A 17,145-nucleotide genomic window follows, 5' to 3' on the forward strand; every position below is an offset into this window, starting at 1 on the left:
TAAAGTTATGTAGCTGTAATTTTAGGAAATGACTCGACACCAACAATGCGCTAAAATACCTGATTTAAGATTTATTAAAAGGCATTAAATAGAACAGCTATTAACCGTTTTGGGGTTTACTTGATTTGCATCACACGATCTACCGCTCAGATACAGCAGCGCGCCTGATGCCAACATTTCAAGCCCAGCCCTCGCAGGCTATCCCGAATTCGCGATAGGTGCCGCTATGGCGGTGGGAAGCGAATGGGCGCGTTCCACGTTCAATGTAAAATGGGTGTTTACAGCGAAACTAAAGCGGAAATACATTTACACCACTTTTGCGGACGGAATAGGCCGAACTTTGGCAACACCCTTTACGCAGAAAGAAGCGATGCCAAGTGCAGAGAGGTGTATCCAACTCGCACGTGCTCGGCTTGAGATTTGCGCTCGTGGTGGCCGCAGTTCAGTTATGAATCTCTGGAACATTTCCTGGCGGCACTTCCGTGTTTACTTGCTGCGGAAAAACAGGCGCGATACTTGGATACCGACGATACTAGCTAACTCGACAGTCGTTTTCACCCTTCTCCCAGCCGAAGAGGGGATAAGTATTGTGTTTGGGAGGTTTTAAAATGACATTGTGTCGTACCTTGGTTGAACTATTTTAGCTGCAACTTAAGCTGCGAAAATTGGTTACAGGCAATGCAGACTAACCGTGGAAGACGAGATCCACTAAAGCCCAGCAATGCAGGTAGAGCTAATAGCAAAGAGTTAATAGGTGGTGGTGAAATCAAACAAACCCGCAAAGTTGTCCTTCGAAGACCTCCTTATAGAGTTGGATACAGCTGGAACAAGGGTGGAAAACCAAAGGAACTGAGAATAAGGTAATCCGACATACAATTCGTTATCTGTGTTATATCTGTAATATTGTCATACTGGTCTGGTTGATAAAGTCTTAATCATTCAACGCTGTCAACTGTCACATGCACATTGCAAGGAAGTGTCTGAAGATATGGATGCAGAAGATATTTGGAAGAGTTCGTCCTCATAAAGCCAGGTTATTCTGACCTTGTTTATGGGGCAAGGTAGAATTATATAAATTGTGATTTTTGTCAAGTCACATTTATTTGTATAGCCCTAAATCATAGTGTAGTAGGGCTTTACAATCACATTTACATTCTGTACAATGTATGACAGACCCTTGCCCCGATTATTCTCAGTCATTTAGGTGTTGGAGATAAGGCAGCAGAGATGGCATTGGGGACAATTTTATATTTTTCAGGTGCCACCATGGTAGAGTGGTCCTGTTACGAGCATTTGCAGGCTGGAGAGATGAGTGGTGGACGACCAGGAGGGAGTGGACCCCTACCGTTCAGGCCAAATGTCATTACAGGTTAGTGTTTAGTTCTTGAAATACCAGCTGCACTGCCAACAAAATCACATCTATCCTGATAGTGCTGTATGTCACCAAGTTGATGAAAGACTGCTATTGTGTGCACTAATGGCATCTGTGTTGTAGGTATAATCTCTGTAACAGGACCTTTCATACCTGGAAAATGGATGTGTGCTTTCAGAAGGAGAAGAGGAGGAAAGCCCAGTATGCCCAGTGCTATGGTATGGGAGATATTGACTTTGGTATTTCTATTGAGAATGCATCCTCTATTATGACCTGCAAGCCACAGACTTTGTTAGCTGTCAGGAAGCAATTGTAATCATAATATCTTTATTTCCCTTACAAGCTGATGTACAAAAGGTGCTTCTTGTTTGGGATCACTGGGAAGTCTTCTTAGAGATGAGGCGAATGAAGGGCAGAATACTTAAATCTGCACTTCAGCAGAAGAGAATCACAGCACTACGGTAGATGCAGAGTCCTCTTTTTTGAAAAATAAAAAGTACATTAACAAAGATTGAATGATTGCTCTCATTAGTATTGTGTTTTTATCTATGCAGTTTAGTGTGGAACTTGTGGCAGACTAAGCTGCGGCAGCGTTTTGATATGTATGCTTTGGAGGACCAGGCCCTACAGCAGTGGGCATTGACTTTACAGAGAAGGGTAAACACACGATCCAGGACAGGGCAAAATATATTTAACATTATATTTCCAGCCATGTTTTGTCCTTTCATTTTCATCTGCCCCGCATGGCCCTCTTACTTTGTGTGATGTGTATTGCTTTGGCTTAGGCATGGCTTCAGTTGAAAGAGCTACACATAGTTGCCTGCTGTCAGAGAGAGAAAGAAGTTAAGGTTACACTTCACTTCATTCGTGGCCAACAAAGAAAGGCATGGTGTCGACGGAAAAGTTATGTACGCCTCCGCCAAGCTAAGAAAAAGCTACGAGGTCAATACAGAGTAATTTTTTGGTAGTCTATGTGGTAAATGTTGGTTGTAGATTTACAAATGTGAATATTTACGTACTAGCTTACCTTTTTAGGCTTCATTACTCATGCTTCTGATGTCGCTATTCTTCTTTCCAGCTGCAGCTATGCATGTATGGAATCTCAGATTGGTTTCAACATGTTTAAGTAATTGGTGCAGGGAATTAAATAGCAAACAAAGAGAGGAGAATCAATGGCAAGCTCCAGAACATTTGGCTAAAAGGAACATCCAGTGCAGAACTGTGGACAACTGGAAAACTTGTATCCTTACCCATAAAAAGAATTAATAATAAATGTACCTGTCATAAAGCAAGTTATGTTTGGAATAGAATGTGTTTAAAATGAATAGTTTGGTATTGTTTTATTCTTGAACTCCCAAGTAGACCTAAATTTGCGCAGGCAAAGTGATGAGAGACACCAGATGGCAATTCAACACAGATGTTGTCGTTTACTGGTAAGAACCAAGGAATCTGATCAACAAGCGCTAAACAATAATATGATTAAGTAATACAATTTCATGGGTTAATTTCAGTGTATTCTTGTTACAGCACGTTGGATCACGGGGCCTATCTCTTAATGCCACATGGAGCAAAGTGCATCGAATGAACAAGAACGTGGCTGTGCAGCATTATTGTCAAACTGTAAATGTCAAGCAAAGTTATGCCCCCCCACCCCCCAAAGATATTGTCCATTGAAACAAAGACTGCAGGTAGTTTTAAGATTCTTGTTTTTTGTTTGTATTTTTTACAGACAACAAAAAAATACTGTAATCTCTGGTGGGACCATTTAGAAGAGGTTGAAGACAAGTCACGTCATCCACAAATGACAATTGCACTGTCCCACTACAGGTGTGTTTTTTCTTTCTACACTTCACTATTAGCTATTAATCACTACCATTTTACGTGACCGGGAGTGCACACCCGCGCGCGCGCGCGCGTGTGTGTGTGTGTGTGTGTGTGTGTGTGTGTGTGTATACAATATATCAAATTTCAAAAATGTTTCATTTACAGCCAGCCATAACCCCACTAGATAATTAGTTTTTTTTAATCATAATTGCTTTTTAACTTAACAGCCCTTCATTGTTGAGTAGTCTTTTCCATCACTGGAAGGTGAAGCATGCTGAGCAAAGATACATGAAGGTATTTATCCCAAGTCAGGCTTTTTGTGTTACTTTCTCAAGTGTAACCTTTTATGTGCTTATTTCTTTATATTTGAATAACATACTCCTTTGTTTCAATAAGAATTAACATCAGTTTATTCACAGATTTAACACAATTGTCAGAACCTTTTAGAATGATGCAAATATCAGGCTGAAAACAAAATATAGATGATTTTAGCTTTTTTTTTTGCATAATATCCGTGAATGCTCTTTGCATTAGTTTGACTTTACTTGACTAATATGCATGAGTAAACTGCACTCATAAAAGTGCTTCATTCACTTCTGGATAGGGACTGTTGCATCATGCAGATGTCTGGTTTGCTGAACACATACTGCCAAAGTATCTGACCTCCTGGGTTGAATTTACACTGCAGAGAAGACTGCAGAGGGAAAGAAGAGAGAAGGCAGAACTCTACAATCGGTAAGTTAACGTCCCATGTTTTTTTTTATTTGCTGGATGTTGGCCTTCCCTATACTCATGCTATGGAACATGTAAAAACCAAGTAAGATCACCTTGTTTGCTCTGCCAGCACAATTTGTTTGTTCCTTATTTTGCAGGCAGCGTCAGTACATTTGGGTATTCTACACCTGGCGGGGACACTCGGAAAAGAGGAAGGAGCGGAGACTGATGAGCCGGATGGTATACCAGCTACACTCACACACAAGCTCAGTGTTTATTATAGATTCACGCTGTGCTGCAGAGCTGACACCAAAGAAGTAACGGTAGTTCTGCTCCTCCGCCAGGCCATTCTTCACGAGGAGCGGCAGTGTCTACGTAGAACCTGGACTCTCTGGAGGCAACGAACGCAACAGCAAATTGATGAGAGACAGAAACAGAGTGCATCAGACAATCTCTATGTGCACCAGCTCCTTCATAGGACATTGAAACGATGGAAGGAGAATGTCACTGAGATACAGGACAGGTGAAAATAAAAACTTAATGCTGGTAAAATTGTTGGTAGTGGTACAACACCAGAATGGCTAGTTTGCTATTCTGGCAATCAACAGAGTTGTTGATTTGTTTGTGTGTATACTAGGAGAAACCGAGAAGAGCAGGTGTGTCGACATAGAGACCTGCGCTGCATGAAATGGGCGATGGACAGCTGGCAAAAGGTGCTGTTCTATTGTCTTGTCCACTCACTGTTCTGCTTCATGCCAAACCTCCTGGAATTATTGGCATTTGGTATAGTGAATATAAGCCTACTCTGGTTGGGAAATTAGGGGTAGGGGATCATTCAAACATAACCACACTTTTGAATAGGTTATAGGTCTTGTAAAGAAAAGTACCAAAATATGACCCATGTAGAGGATGAGATTCACTTATTTTTTTTGAGATGTACTGGTGAAGCATCAGTTTCGACATTGCATTTTTTTGTTTGTCTTGTATACATCAGGTTGTAGTGAGCGCTACATGACGAGAGTTCAGCAAAAGAGATGTCCTGTAAAGATATATGGAAGTTGAACAGTTGGCTCAGCATTTGCTCATTAATGCTGCTTATGTCAATACAGCTGGACTTTTGAGAGCTGTCTATCTCGTGTACGGATACATCCCAGGCATTGCTAATGTTTTCATACAAAACCTATTACTTGCATATGTCTTATAGCAAGTTTGGGTCTCCAGCTCAGTAGTATGTGTAAAGTATATATGTGTGACTCCGGTGTATTTGATCAGCTTGTTCAAAGCCAAAGGGAGGAGAACAGCAGGGTAGATGAGATGCATCACCACCATGAAGTCAAGCTTCTCAAGTGCACTCTTCAGGCCTGGAAGGTACGGCACCTTTTACAATAAGCAACACACTTTCCTATTTCTTCTAATTGTTAACTTTTTAGAATGGTATGCTACTTTTGTATCCTCTTAATAATTAGGATTAAAATTAAGATTACAATTCTTTTCTAATTGTGAAATATTTTTAAGTTTTAAATATTTTTTCTAATTGTTAACTTGTTAGAATGGTATACTACTTTTGTATCATCTTAATAATTTGGATTAAAATTGTGCCATCTTAATTTCTTATGAGTGTCATGTGGGCAACCCACCAGGTCAGATGACTTGTGTGTATGAATAAGCTAAAAGAGATTGTTTTTCATTTCCGAAACGATCATAAAATCAAATAATCTCAAACACTTTGTGACAACAGGATCTCCACCTGCAGACGGCGCAGATATATGGCCAGGCAGAGGAGCGCTACAGACTAAAACGGCAGCAATTTCTGAGGTGGCACACATAGTCACTGACATGCCTTTCACTAAGATGATTTGGATATAGTTGTGTTTTTTTTTTTAATGTCGTCTTTTCACAGGATGACTCTAGGTGTGTGGATAGAGAACGCCATGCATCTGAAAGAAGCCGAGGTCAGAGAGCAGATAGCACGGAGTCACTTCCAGCGCTGCGCTCAGTTCGAGGTTGAGGAGGATTCTCGGTGATCATGCTGTCATGCTAATTTGGCTCTTCATCTGTCAGATTTCATATTCACCAGTGTTTCATCGACTCTCTAAGGTGTTCCTTGCATGGAGACGAGCTGCGTCAAATGCAGTGTCAAAACGCCACCAACAGGGGGAAGCACTGACCGGGGCTCAGAGTCACCTAAATCAGGGTAACAAAGTTGTGGATGCTTCATTTAAGATTTTAATTAAATCTGTGTCTGTTAATTTTATTTCATTTTATTTCAGTAATTACCAAAAGCATAGTCTGTGGTCTTTTACGTAATTTGAGTCAGCAGAATGTTTTCCTCTAAGATGCTCTGAAGTTACTTTCTAGTCTGTCTTAAATTGTTTATAGAAACCCTGTCCTTAGACGACAACAACAATAACAACAAACTTTATTTATGTAGCACATTTCATACATGGGCAACACAATGTGCTTTACATGAAATTAAAATACAGTCGTAACGTAACAATTTTAAAAATGCAAATGTAGAAAATAAATGTGTACATCAACAGTTGTGAGTGCAGTACAGGAATCGGAGCAGCAGTGCAGGAGTCGGAGCATCTATCCATCCATTATCCAAACCGCTTATCCTTCTCTCAGGGCCGCGGAGACGCTGGAGCCGAATATACAAATATCAAAATATACAAAACACACTCCCACACCAAGAAATTAGCCATAGGCCGTTGTGAAAAGTAAGGTTTTTAACCTGCTTTTAAAAGTTACTAGTGTGGGGGCCTCTATCAGGTCCTCAGGCAGGGCGTTCCATGTACTTGAGGCGTAAATAAAAAAGGCAGCTCCCCCTGCTTTAGAGTTGGTACGAGGGACGGTTAAAAGACCACTGCCATTGGACCTGAGAGTTCTTGCTGGTGTGTAATGAGCATGTCTCTCATATACTGAGGTGCAAGGCCATTTGGAGCTTTGTATACAAGCAACAACATCATGAAACAGAGCCACACTTGGTTTCCCCACTGTTGCCTTTAGAACGGTAATCTAATTGAGAAATGAACTGTCAAACTTTGTATTTTGGCAGCATTTACTATAACAAAATTGGACCCAGCAGAAAAAAAAAATCTTTACAGCAGAGGAGAAAATTCTCCACATGAAGTTGGTATTCGTTCCAGCAGTCTTAAAATTGTCCCAAATAAATCCGATGATGGGGAGCTACTGATACTGTGATAGGTACAGCATCATGGGTACATCTTAGCATGTGGCATATGTCCAAGAACATGTGTATACTGACAGCTCTGAAACAAATATAACCAACATTTTGTACTTCTGACATGCTCAAATTTGTTGGTACCCCTCCACAAAAAAATGAGGAATTTTCTCTGAAATAACCGAGACTGAAACTGACAAAAGTAATTGGCATCCACCATTTTTTATTCCGTAGGAATCAGACTTTGTGTTTGATTTTTATGAAATATAATATTGTAAATAGTAAAACAAATGAAAATGACATGGACAGAAATGATGGGACCCTTAACCTAATAATTTTGATGTACAACCTTTAGAGACAATCACCGCAATCCATGGTTTTCTGTAGCTCTCAGTGAGACTTCTGCACCTGTTAAAAGGTATTTTGGCCCACTCTTCCTGAGCAAGCTACTGCAGCTGTCTCAGGTTTGATGGGTGCTTTCTCCAGACTGCAAGTTTCAGCTGTTTCCATAGATGTTCAGTAGGATTCAGATCAGGACTCGCAGGTTAAATGCAGAGAACAAATTTGTTGTAAGAAACGACGACAAATTCAGTAGCTTTTGTTCTTATTCATTCTTGGGTATTTTTTTTTTCGCCCAAATTGTATCCGGCCAATTACCCCACTCTTCCGAGCTGGCCCAGTCGCTGCGCCACCCCCTCTGCCGATCCGTGGAGGGCTGCAGACTACCCCATGCCTCCTCCGACACATGTGGGTGTCGCCAGCTGCTTTTTTTCACCTGCCAGTGAGGAGTTTCGCCAGGGGGGATGTAGCACATGGGAGGATCACGCTATTCCCCCCAGTTCCCCTGAACAAGTGCCCCGACCAACCAGAGGAAGCGCTAGTGCAGCGACCAGTACATATACCCACATCTGGCTTCCCACCCGCAGACACGGCCAATTGTGTCTGTAGGGATGCTCGACCAAGCCGGAGGTTACACGGGGATTCGAACCGCCGATCCCTGTGTTGGCATTCTTGGGTGCTTTTAGCTGTAATTTGGGTCATTATCCTGTTGGAGGACCCATGGCCTGTGACAGGGAGAGCTTTCTGACACTGGGCAGTACATTTCGCTCCAGAATGCCCTGATAGTCTTGAGATTTCGTTGTGCCCGCACAGATTCAAGGCACCTTGTGCCAGGCGCAGCAAAGCAACTCAAAAACATTACCAAGCCTCCTCCATGTTTCACTGTAGGTATGGTGCTCTTTTCTTTGAAAGCTTCATTTTTCCTCTGTGAACATAGAGCTTATGTGGCTTGCCGAAAGGCTCCAGTTTTGACTCATCTGTCCAAAGGACTTTCTCTCAGAAGGATTGTGGCTTGTCAATATGCATTTTTGCAAATTCCAGTCTGGCTTTTTTATGTTTTTCTTTCAAAAGTGGAGACCTCCTGGGTCTTTTATGTAGCCCACTTTCGCTCAAAAAGCTACGGATGGTGCGATCAGAAACTGACGTACCTTCACTTTGGAGTTCAGCTTTTATGTCTTTGGCAGTTATCCTTGGTTCTTCTACCGTTTACACTATCCTTCTGTTCAATCTGGGGTCAATTTTCCTCTTGCAGCCGCGCCCAGGGAGGTTGGCTCCAGTTCCATGGACCTTAAACGTCTTATAGTATTTGCAGCTGTTGTCACAGGAACAGCGGGCTGCTTGGGGATGGTCTTGTAGCCTTTACCTTGACCATGCTTGTCTGTTATTTTCTTTCTGATCTCCTCTGACAACTCTCTCCTTTGCTTTCTCTGGTCCATGTTCAGTGTGGTGCACAAAATGATACCAAACAGCACAGTGACTACTTTTCTCCATTTAAATACGCTGAATGACTGATTATAAGGTCGGAGACATGTGTGATACTAATTGAAGAAACTAATTAGTTTGAAATATCACTATAATTCAATTATTTATGATTGTTTGTGAGGGGTACCAACAAATGTGGCCAGGCCATTTTAGAATATCTTTTGTAGAATAATCATTAATTCATCTCTCTTCACACCTTCTTTGCTTTATTCTATGGCATGCGTGACAAAATAGCGTTTAATTTCATCACTTTTCAAGAGGAATGAAACATTATTTCAATGAGCTGTAAGGGGACCAACAAATCTGAGCACATCTGTAAGAACGTGTGAGTCGAGATTTGTCACCGTGCACCATCTAATTCTATTACCTCTGTGCAGGACGGCTCCATGGGACTTCCAGACGATGGAGGGAGGAAACAAGAGAGGCTGTGAAGGAGAGGATGAGCATGGAAAAGGCCAGACAGCACCACAGATCCAAAATCCTTCCACGAGTTTTAAACGCATGGAAACAGCATCACCAAAAATACCAGAAATATGAAGTTAGTACTCCCATTATTCCACACACAACACAGTCAGTCTAGTCAGTTAGTCTGGTCTCGCCGTGCTATGGGTTTGCAAATTTTATTATTCCTATCCTCAAGATGATGAAACAGCAAGGACTCCTGTTGCTGAGATTGAAGATGTGCCAGAGATCCTTTTAACGGTGGAAATTGGTGGCCAGATATTGCCCCTTTTTTATGTTCTTAATGATAGATAATGATAAAAAGTATGTTTTCCCCTTTGAGTGTGTTAGTATATTTTAACTTGCAGCTCAGTCTGCGTCTGTTTTTGAGCCGAGGTCAAGGTGGAGCAGAGGTGGTCGCATTCAATATTGGTGGTTAGCAATTGAGAGTTAATTCATGGCAATGATTTGAGTGTTCTCGACTTCCTTCTCACAGCTGCAGCACAGGAGGGAAGAGGCTGAGCAGACGGAGCGAGCCCTTTGGCACTGGTCCCTTGGTCTACAGGCCAAGGTAACACCTGCAGTGCACATATTTCTCCGACAGATTTAAGAGAAAATTAAAAGAACAACCAGAGTGGAAATGTTCCTGAACTCATTGCCAGCTGAGAGTTGGGATTGTAAACAAATTGCATAGATATATTTCTTGAATAATATCAGTGCACCAAAATAGAAAATAAACCATACTCAGTTGTCGCTCGTGTATTGATGGGGCTTGCTGTGCTTTCTCAACTTGCTGCAGGTTTTGTATGCATGGAGGACGTGGGTCACAGAGAGGCTTAGGAAGCAAGACCGTCTGACCAGAGCGGCACGCTTCTACAGAGACCAACTGCTTAGAGAGGGAGTGACACACATCCTCACATACACTGCTCACATGAGCAGTCTAACTGCTAGCCTGGCACAATGCAACCAAGAGCAAGTGGGTTTGTGTGTGTGTGTGTCTCAGTTTTATATTTTTTCAACTGCATGACCGTATATAATTATCTCAATTCTGCCGATGTTCTGCAGCGCTCTCGACGCCTCCAGAGAGTCGTTCAGCGTTGTGCCATGCGATGGAAGCAGCAGGCATTGTGCAAAACAGACAAAGAGCAAGACGTCAGAGGATTACCTCCTAAAAAGAGTGTGACTTTCTGTTTGCCTGCACCCGGCTCAAGGAACATGATGTCACATAGAGTTACCCACCCGGACTCGGTGGATCAGGAACCTGAGGACCAAGTGCTGAGCCAACTGTGAGTGAATGCTACAGTCCATGCCAACGTCAGGATGTAAAGCTACAAAGCCACGTGTTAATTCTAAGTGTTTGCCTCACAGGGTCCTTAGTCGTGCCTCTAGACTCCAGCCACGACTCTCGAAAGAACTGTTCGACTCTCCAGTTAAAGAGTTGTACCAAACTAGGTAGTGTATTTGTGAATAATTTATTAAGACAATCCATACTTTTAGTGCAATCAGTCAATCACATGATCCAGTTCCCAGATAATGAAACCCAACCTACACACTTCTTGAATATTACCAGTATATTCAATATATCCATGAACATTCAGCCAATATACAATGAAAAAAATGTTGCAGGCATTAACATGAGCCCATGTGTATCCAACCTTGTCTAGCCAAGGTAAAATTTATTTGGATTATTATTCCAACCAGCCACCACTACACAAGCCAATCTCTATGTGCTAATCCATAGTCAGTGAAATCAACTGGTAAACAATATGGCTGAAAAGAAATCCTGCATACTCTTGAGCTCTAATGACACATGGTTATAGACAACTGATGTAGCTTATTCTCTCTCTCTCTCTCTCTCTCTCTCTCGTATTTATATATATATATGCCAGCAACCAAAGCCAGTCAGCTGACAAGAAGGCACCTGGAGGTCACCAACAGCTGTGCCTGCAATCAACTTCACAATCACCAGGGCGAAATCATCCCCCAGACAAACGACTAACCCCAATGAGATCATGCCTCCAGCCTTTCTCGGCTCCCATTACCTCCAGACCTTTGGCTGTGACCAAAAGCCCCATCATTTCTCCTGTGGCACGCTTTGAATCTCAGCTGCCCTATGGGGGTTCCCCCCATGGGCTACAATACCAAGATGTCCTATTACCTCCTTCCTCTTTTATGACTGTTAATACTCAAACCAAGGTAATCCCCACTCATCTCACAGATGTGTGTGTGTGTGTATATATATATATATATGTGTGTGTGTGTGTGTATCCATCCATTATCTGAACCGCTTATCCTGCTCTCAGGGTCCCGGGGATGCTGGAGCCTATCCCAGCAGTCACACACACACACACACACACACACATATATATATATATATATATACACTACCGTTCAAAAGTTTGGGATCACCCAAACAATTTTGTGTTTTCCATGAAAAGTCACACTTATTCCCCACCATATGTTGTGAAATGAATAGAAAATAGAGTCAAGACATTGACAAGGTTAGAAATAATGATTTGTATTTGAAATAAGATTTTTTTACTGCAAACTTTGCTTTCGTCAAAGAATCCTCCATTTGCAGCAATTACAGCATTGCAGACCTTTGGCATTCTAGCTGTTAATTTGTTGAGGTAATCTGGAGAAATTGCACCCCACGCTTCCAGAAGCAGCTCCCACAAGTTGGATTGGTTGGATGGGCACTTCTTGCGTACCATACGGTCAAGCTGCTCCCACAACAGCTCAATGGGGTTCAGATCTGGTGACTGCGCTGGCCACTCCATTACCGATAGAATACCAGCTGCCTGCTTCTGCTCTAAATAGTTCTTGCACAATTTGGAGGTGTGTTTAGGGTCATTGTCCTGTTGTAGGATGAAATTGGCTCCAATCAAGCGCTGTCCACTGGGTATGGCATGGCGTTGCAAAATGGAGTGATAGCCTTCCTTATTCAGAATCCCTTTTACCCTGTACAAATCTCCCACCTTACCAGCACCAAAGCAACCCCAGACCATCACATTACCTCCACCATGCTTAACAGATGGCGTCAGGCATTCTTCCAGCATCTTTTCATTTGTTCTGCGTCTCACAAACGTTCTTCTTTGTGATCCAAACACCTCAAACTTGGATTCATCCGTCCACAACACTTTTTTCCAGTCTTCCTCTGTCCAATGTCTGTGTTCTTTTGCTCATCTTAATCTTTTTCTTTTATTGGTCAGTCTCAGATATGGCTTTTTCTTTGCCACTCTGCCCTGAAGCCCAGAATCCCGCAGCCGCCTCTTCACTGTAGATGTTGACACTGGTGTTTTGCGGGTACTATTTAATGAAGATGCCAGTTGGGGACCTGTGAGGCGTCTGTTTCTCAAACTAGAGACTCTAATGTACTTATCTTCTTGCTCAGTTGTGCAACGCAGCCTCCCACTTCTTTTTCTACTCTGGTTAGCGCCTGTTTGTGCTGTCCTCTGAAGGGAGTAGTACACACCGGTGTAGGAAATCTTCAATTTCTTAGCAATTTCTCGCATGGAATAGCCTTCATTTCTAAGAACAAGAATAGACTGTCGAGTTTCAGATGAAAGTTCTCTTTTTCTGGCCATTTTGAGCGTTTAATTGACCCCACAAATGTGATGCTCCAGAAACTCAATCTGCTCAAAGGAAGGTCAGTTTTGTAGCTTCTGTAACGAGCTAAACTGTTTTCAGATGTGTGAACATGATTGCACAAGGGTTTTCTAATCATCAATTAGCCTTCTGAGCCAATGAGCAAACACATTGTACCATTAGAACGCTGGAGTGATAGTTGCTTGAAATGGGCCTCTATACACCTATGTAGATATTGCACCAAAAACCAGACATTTGCAGCTAGAATAGTCATTTACCACATTAGCAATGTATAGAGTGTATTTCTTTAAAGTTAAGACTAGTTTAAAGTTATCTTCATTGAACAGTACAGTGCTTTTCCTTCAAAAATATGGACATTTCAATGTGATCCCAAACTTTTGAACGGTAGTGTATATATATATATATATTACAGTTAATTGTCTGTACATTGATAGCGCAAAGCAAGCGCTATTATCTAAAACCATCTTTTTTTTCTTTAGTCAGGAACCACCTATTGTCCCAAAGACGCTGCACTCCTGGCCCCTGATCAGTTCATCCTTCCTCCTAACCCCCACTCTTCAACTTATTCAGGTATATATTGATTCTAATGCCACAGTTTTCTCTGAAATGCACCATTCTGATATTCAAGATGTCTAAAATGCTTTACTTGGGCCAACTATTGCAGTTGTTTTTCAAGGGGTATACCTGAAAGCATCCAGTAAGGAAGTTGAGGCTCATACTGAAGAAGAGGAGTATGGCGACGAGCAGGCTGATCCAACCTTACCTCTTACCAGAGAGCTGCTTAGCATTCGACAGGACATGGAGCGTTTCCAACAGGATAGGAAACAGCTGCAGTAAGAACACCCCCCCCCCCCGGCTTTCCTTGTCATATGCTCATTGACCCCATTTTAATGCTAATATAATAAATATTGCAATAGATTTTATTCTGCTTGTGTGTGCATATTGATTCAGGGCATGGCAGAGATTAAAAGAGGTACTAAAGGGATGGCTACAGTCCAGTGAAGAGGAAGAGCAAATGGAAAAGAAAACTGTATGTCAAGAATTGAAGGAGGTGAGAATTTGAGTTGAGCGAACTGTCATTTTTTTCATCAAGCAGATAACAATTCAAAATAAAGCATAAATTATAGTATGTTTTATATTTATATATATACACTCACCAGCCACTTTATTAGGCACACCTGTCCAACTGCTCGTTAACGCAAATTTCTAATCAGCCAATCACATGGCAGCAACTCAATGCGTTAAGGCATGTAGACACGATCAAGACGATCTGCTGCAGTTCAAACCGAGCATCAGAATGGGGAAGAAAGGTGATTTAAGTGACTTTGAACGTGGCATGGTTGTTGGTGCCAGACGGGCTGGTCTGAGTATTTCAGAAACTGCTGATCTACTGGGATTTTCATGCACAACCATCTCTAGGGTTTACAGAGAATGGTCTGAAAAAGAGAAAATATCCAGTGAGCGGCAGTTCTGTGGGCGAAAATGCCTTGTTGATGCCAGAGGTCAGAGGAGAATGGCCAGACTGGTTCGAGCTGATGGAAAGGCAACCGTAGCTCAAATAACCACTCATTACAACCGAGGTATGCAGAAGAGCATCTCTGAACGCACAACACGTCGAACCTTGAGGCAGATGGGCTACAGCAGCAGAAGACCACACCGGGTGCCACTCCTGTCAGCTAAGAACAGGAAACTGAGGCTACAATTCGCACAGGCACACCAAAATTGGACAATAGAAGATTGGAAAAACGTTGCCTGGTCTGATGAGTCTCGATTTCTGCTGCGACATTCGGATGGTAGGGTCAGAATTTGGCGTCAGCAACATGAAAGCATGGATCCATCCTGCCTTGTATCAACGGTTCAGGCTGGTGGTGGTGGTGTAATGGTGTGGGGGATATTTTCTTGGCACACTTTGGGCCCCTTAGTACCAATTGAGCATCGTGTCAACGCCACAGCCTACCTGAGTATTGTTGCTGACCATGTCCATCCCTTTATGACCACAGTGTTCCCATCTTCTGATGGCTACTTCCAGCAGGATAACGCGCCATGTCATAAAGCTCGAATCATCTCAGACTGGTTTCTTGAACATGACAATGAGTTCACTGTACTCAAATGGCCTCCACAGTCACCAGATATCAATCCAATAGAGCACCTTTGGGATGTGGTGGACCGGGAGATTCGCATCATGGATGTGCAGCCGACAAATCTGCAGCAACTGCGTGATGCTATCATGTCAATATGGACCAAACTCTCTGAGGAATGTTTCCAGTACCTTGTTGAATCTATGCCACGAAGGATTAAGGCAGTTCTGAAGGCAAAAGGGAGTCCAACCCGGTACTAGCAAGGTGTACCTAATAAAGTGGCCAGTGATTGTATATACACACACACACACACAAAGTAAAAAAATGCAGTAAAAATACAGTAAAATCATACAGTCTTGCAATGTATTATTATGTACTGTGTGTTTTAAGTTTTCTCTTTCCCTTTTGAAATGACAAAATAATTAACTTAAAAATCACATTAAAGTAAGACTTGCTATACTTGGTAGTTTTACAGGATTTAAAAGCCCCACCAATCATTCAATCAAGGCAGTGTATACATTACAGGATTGTTTCTCCATATGTTTGAGTCAAATGTTTCCCATTAATAGCGATGAAAATTCGCAAAAAGTAACCATGTGTGAATAACTGCTACAAAATACTGAACAGCGACAGTCCCGTGCTTTACCAACACACATTGGGCCTCATTCATCAATCATTCTCACGTACAAATTTGTTCTTTTGCACCATGGATTTTTTTTTTTTTTTTTTTTGGCTCTCAATATTGTCTGACGGTCAGAGCAAAGCCTGATGGTTATTTGTAACCCCCCGGCACCTATTGTCTACCTCTTGCAACAAGCAATTGGCCCAGGCTTGTAAAGACATCAGTGTTAGCCAGCTGGTGTCTAATTTCGGGGGTTACCCAGGTTCTACACTGGTCTCTGAGAGAAACCTCAGGTCTAGAAAATTCCACGGGTGCGTGAGAACAAATGTGCAAACGATTGACGAATGAGGCCCAGAGTCCAGACTGGCAAAGAAATGCCCTTCATAGGTGTTTTAAAAGTTTTAGGGGTATGATAAATGTGGACATAAATAAACAGCCAGCCATTGTGCCGTACACGGGTTCATGTTTTACCTGTCTTACACTTTTCATGCGTTCTTCTAAAGCGTCAACCAAAACGTAAATCTTTGAGTGTTAAAAATTAAACAAGCAGAGGTCAAGTTGAAGCGAGCTTCTTGAAATCATGGACGTGTATCTTACTTTTGAGTGCCGCTGGTGTGATGTCAGTTGTGTTTTTGTTTGTGACAGTTGGAGGAGCGCATCAGGAGACTGTCAGCCGATCTGGCGAAGCGGAAGCCCGAAATGCTCCTGCACACCGAGCGGGTCCAGCGTTTAAATGCTCTCCTGCGTAAGTCAACGGGTGACGTCCTGAGCGGTCGGACAGGAGACGGGGCAGCTGATCGCTCGCAGCTCACCACATAACGGGGACGTTTTCTCTGACGCGACTCGTCTTCCAGAAAATCATTCACCTGTCAGTTTTTCTGAATAGTTATTCATTTGTCACATCTCACTCTTTAATATGACCGTGAGGAAGAAATATGTGGAGATTAAGTTCACTGGCTGTGGGTGTCCAGGTAGCGTAGCGGTCTATTCCGTTGCCTATCATCACGGGGATCGGCGGTTCGAATCCCCGTGTTACCTCCGGCTTGGTCAGGCATCACTACTGACACAATTGGCTGGTGTCTGCAGGTGGGAAGCCAGATGGTATGCGTCCCGGTCACTGCACTAGCGCCTCCTCTGGTCGGCCGGGGGCACCTGTTCCGGGGGGGGGGGGGGTAGAGTGATGTACCCACGCGCTACGTCCCCCTGGTGAAACTCCTCACCGCCAGGGGAAAAGAAGCGGCTGGCAACTCCACCTGTAACGGGAGGAGGCATGTGGTAGTCTGCATCCCTCCCCGGGTCGGCAGAGGGGGTGGAGCAGCGACCGGGACAGCTCGGAAGAGTGGGGTAATGGGGCAGATACAACTGGGGAGAAAAAGGGGGGAGGGGGGGTTCACTAGCTGCTACCTGTTTTTGCAGAATGCATTTAAAATGTGTTATTTATTACACCTTTTTGTCACAATAAAGTGTGCATAAAGAACTC

General features: G+C 42.8%; 1 protein-coding gene across 2 annotated transcripts; it reads left to right on the plus strand.

Moving 5' to 3' along the window:
• Positions 1-503: 503 nt before the first annotated feature.
• On the plus strand, positions 504-17,010 carry sfi1 (SFI1 centrin binding protein). Of its 2 annotated transcripts, none has more exons than XM_056274153.1 (29): positions 504-860; positions 1,259-1,369; positions 1,496-1,590; positions 1,716-1,833; positions 1,927-2,029; positions 2,158-2,314; positions 2,451-2,612; positions 2,735-2,805; positions 2,900-2,992; positions 3,102-3,199; positions 3,424-3,490; positions 3,801-3,931; positions 4,069-4,150; positions 4,255-4,433; positions 4,548-4,623; positions 5,183-5,278; positions 5,649-5,725; positions 5,811-5,913; positions 6,008-6,104; positions 9,293-9,453; positions 9,853-9,927; positions 10,156-10,332; positions 10,422-10,642; positions 10,725-10,808; positions 11,246-11,552; positions 13,445-13,535; positions 13,630-13,798; positions 13,917-14,016; positions 16,311-17,010. In XM_056274153.1, the coding sequence occupies exons 1-29, from the start codon at positions 679-681 to the stop codon at positions 16,482-16,484; spliced, it is 3,657 nt and encodes a 1,218-aa protein (XP_056130128.1). In that variant the 5' UTR covers positions 504-678; the 3' UTR covers positions 16,485-17,010. The 2 variants fall into 2 exon arrangements, with proteins under 2 accessions (XP_056130128.1, XP_056130129.1); XM_056274154.1 differs by having other exon boundaries at positions 13,642-13,798.
• The last annotated feature ends 135 nt before the right edge of the window (positions 17,011-17,145 follow it).

Source organism: Lampris incognitus, chromosome 2, assembly GCF_029633865.1.
Source record: "Lampris incognitus isolate fLamInc1 chromosome 2, fLamInc1.hap2, whole genome shotgun sequence".
NCBI classification, from domain to species: domain Eukaryota; kingdom Metazoa; phylum Chordata; class Actinopteri; order Lampriformes; family Lampridae; genus Lampris; species Lampris incognitus.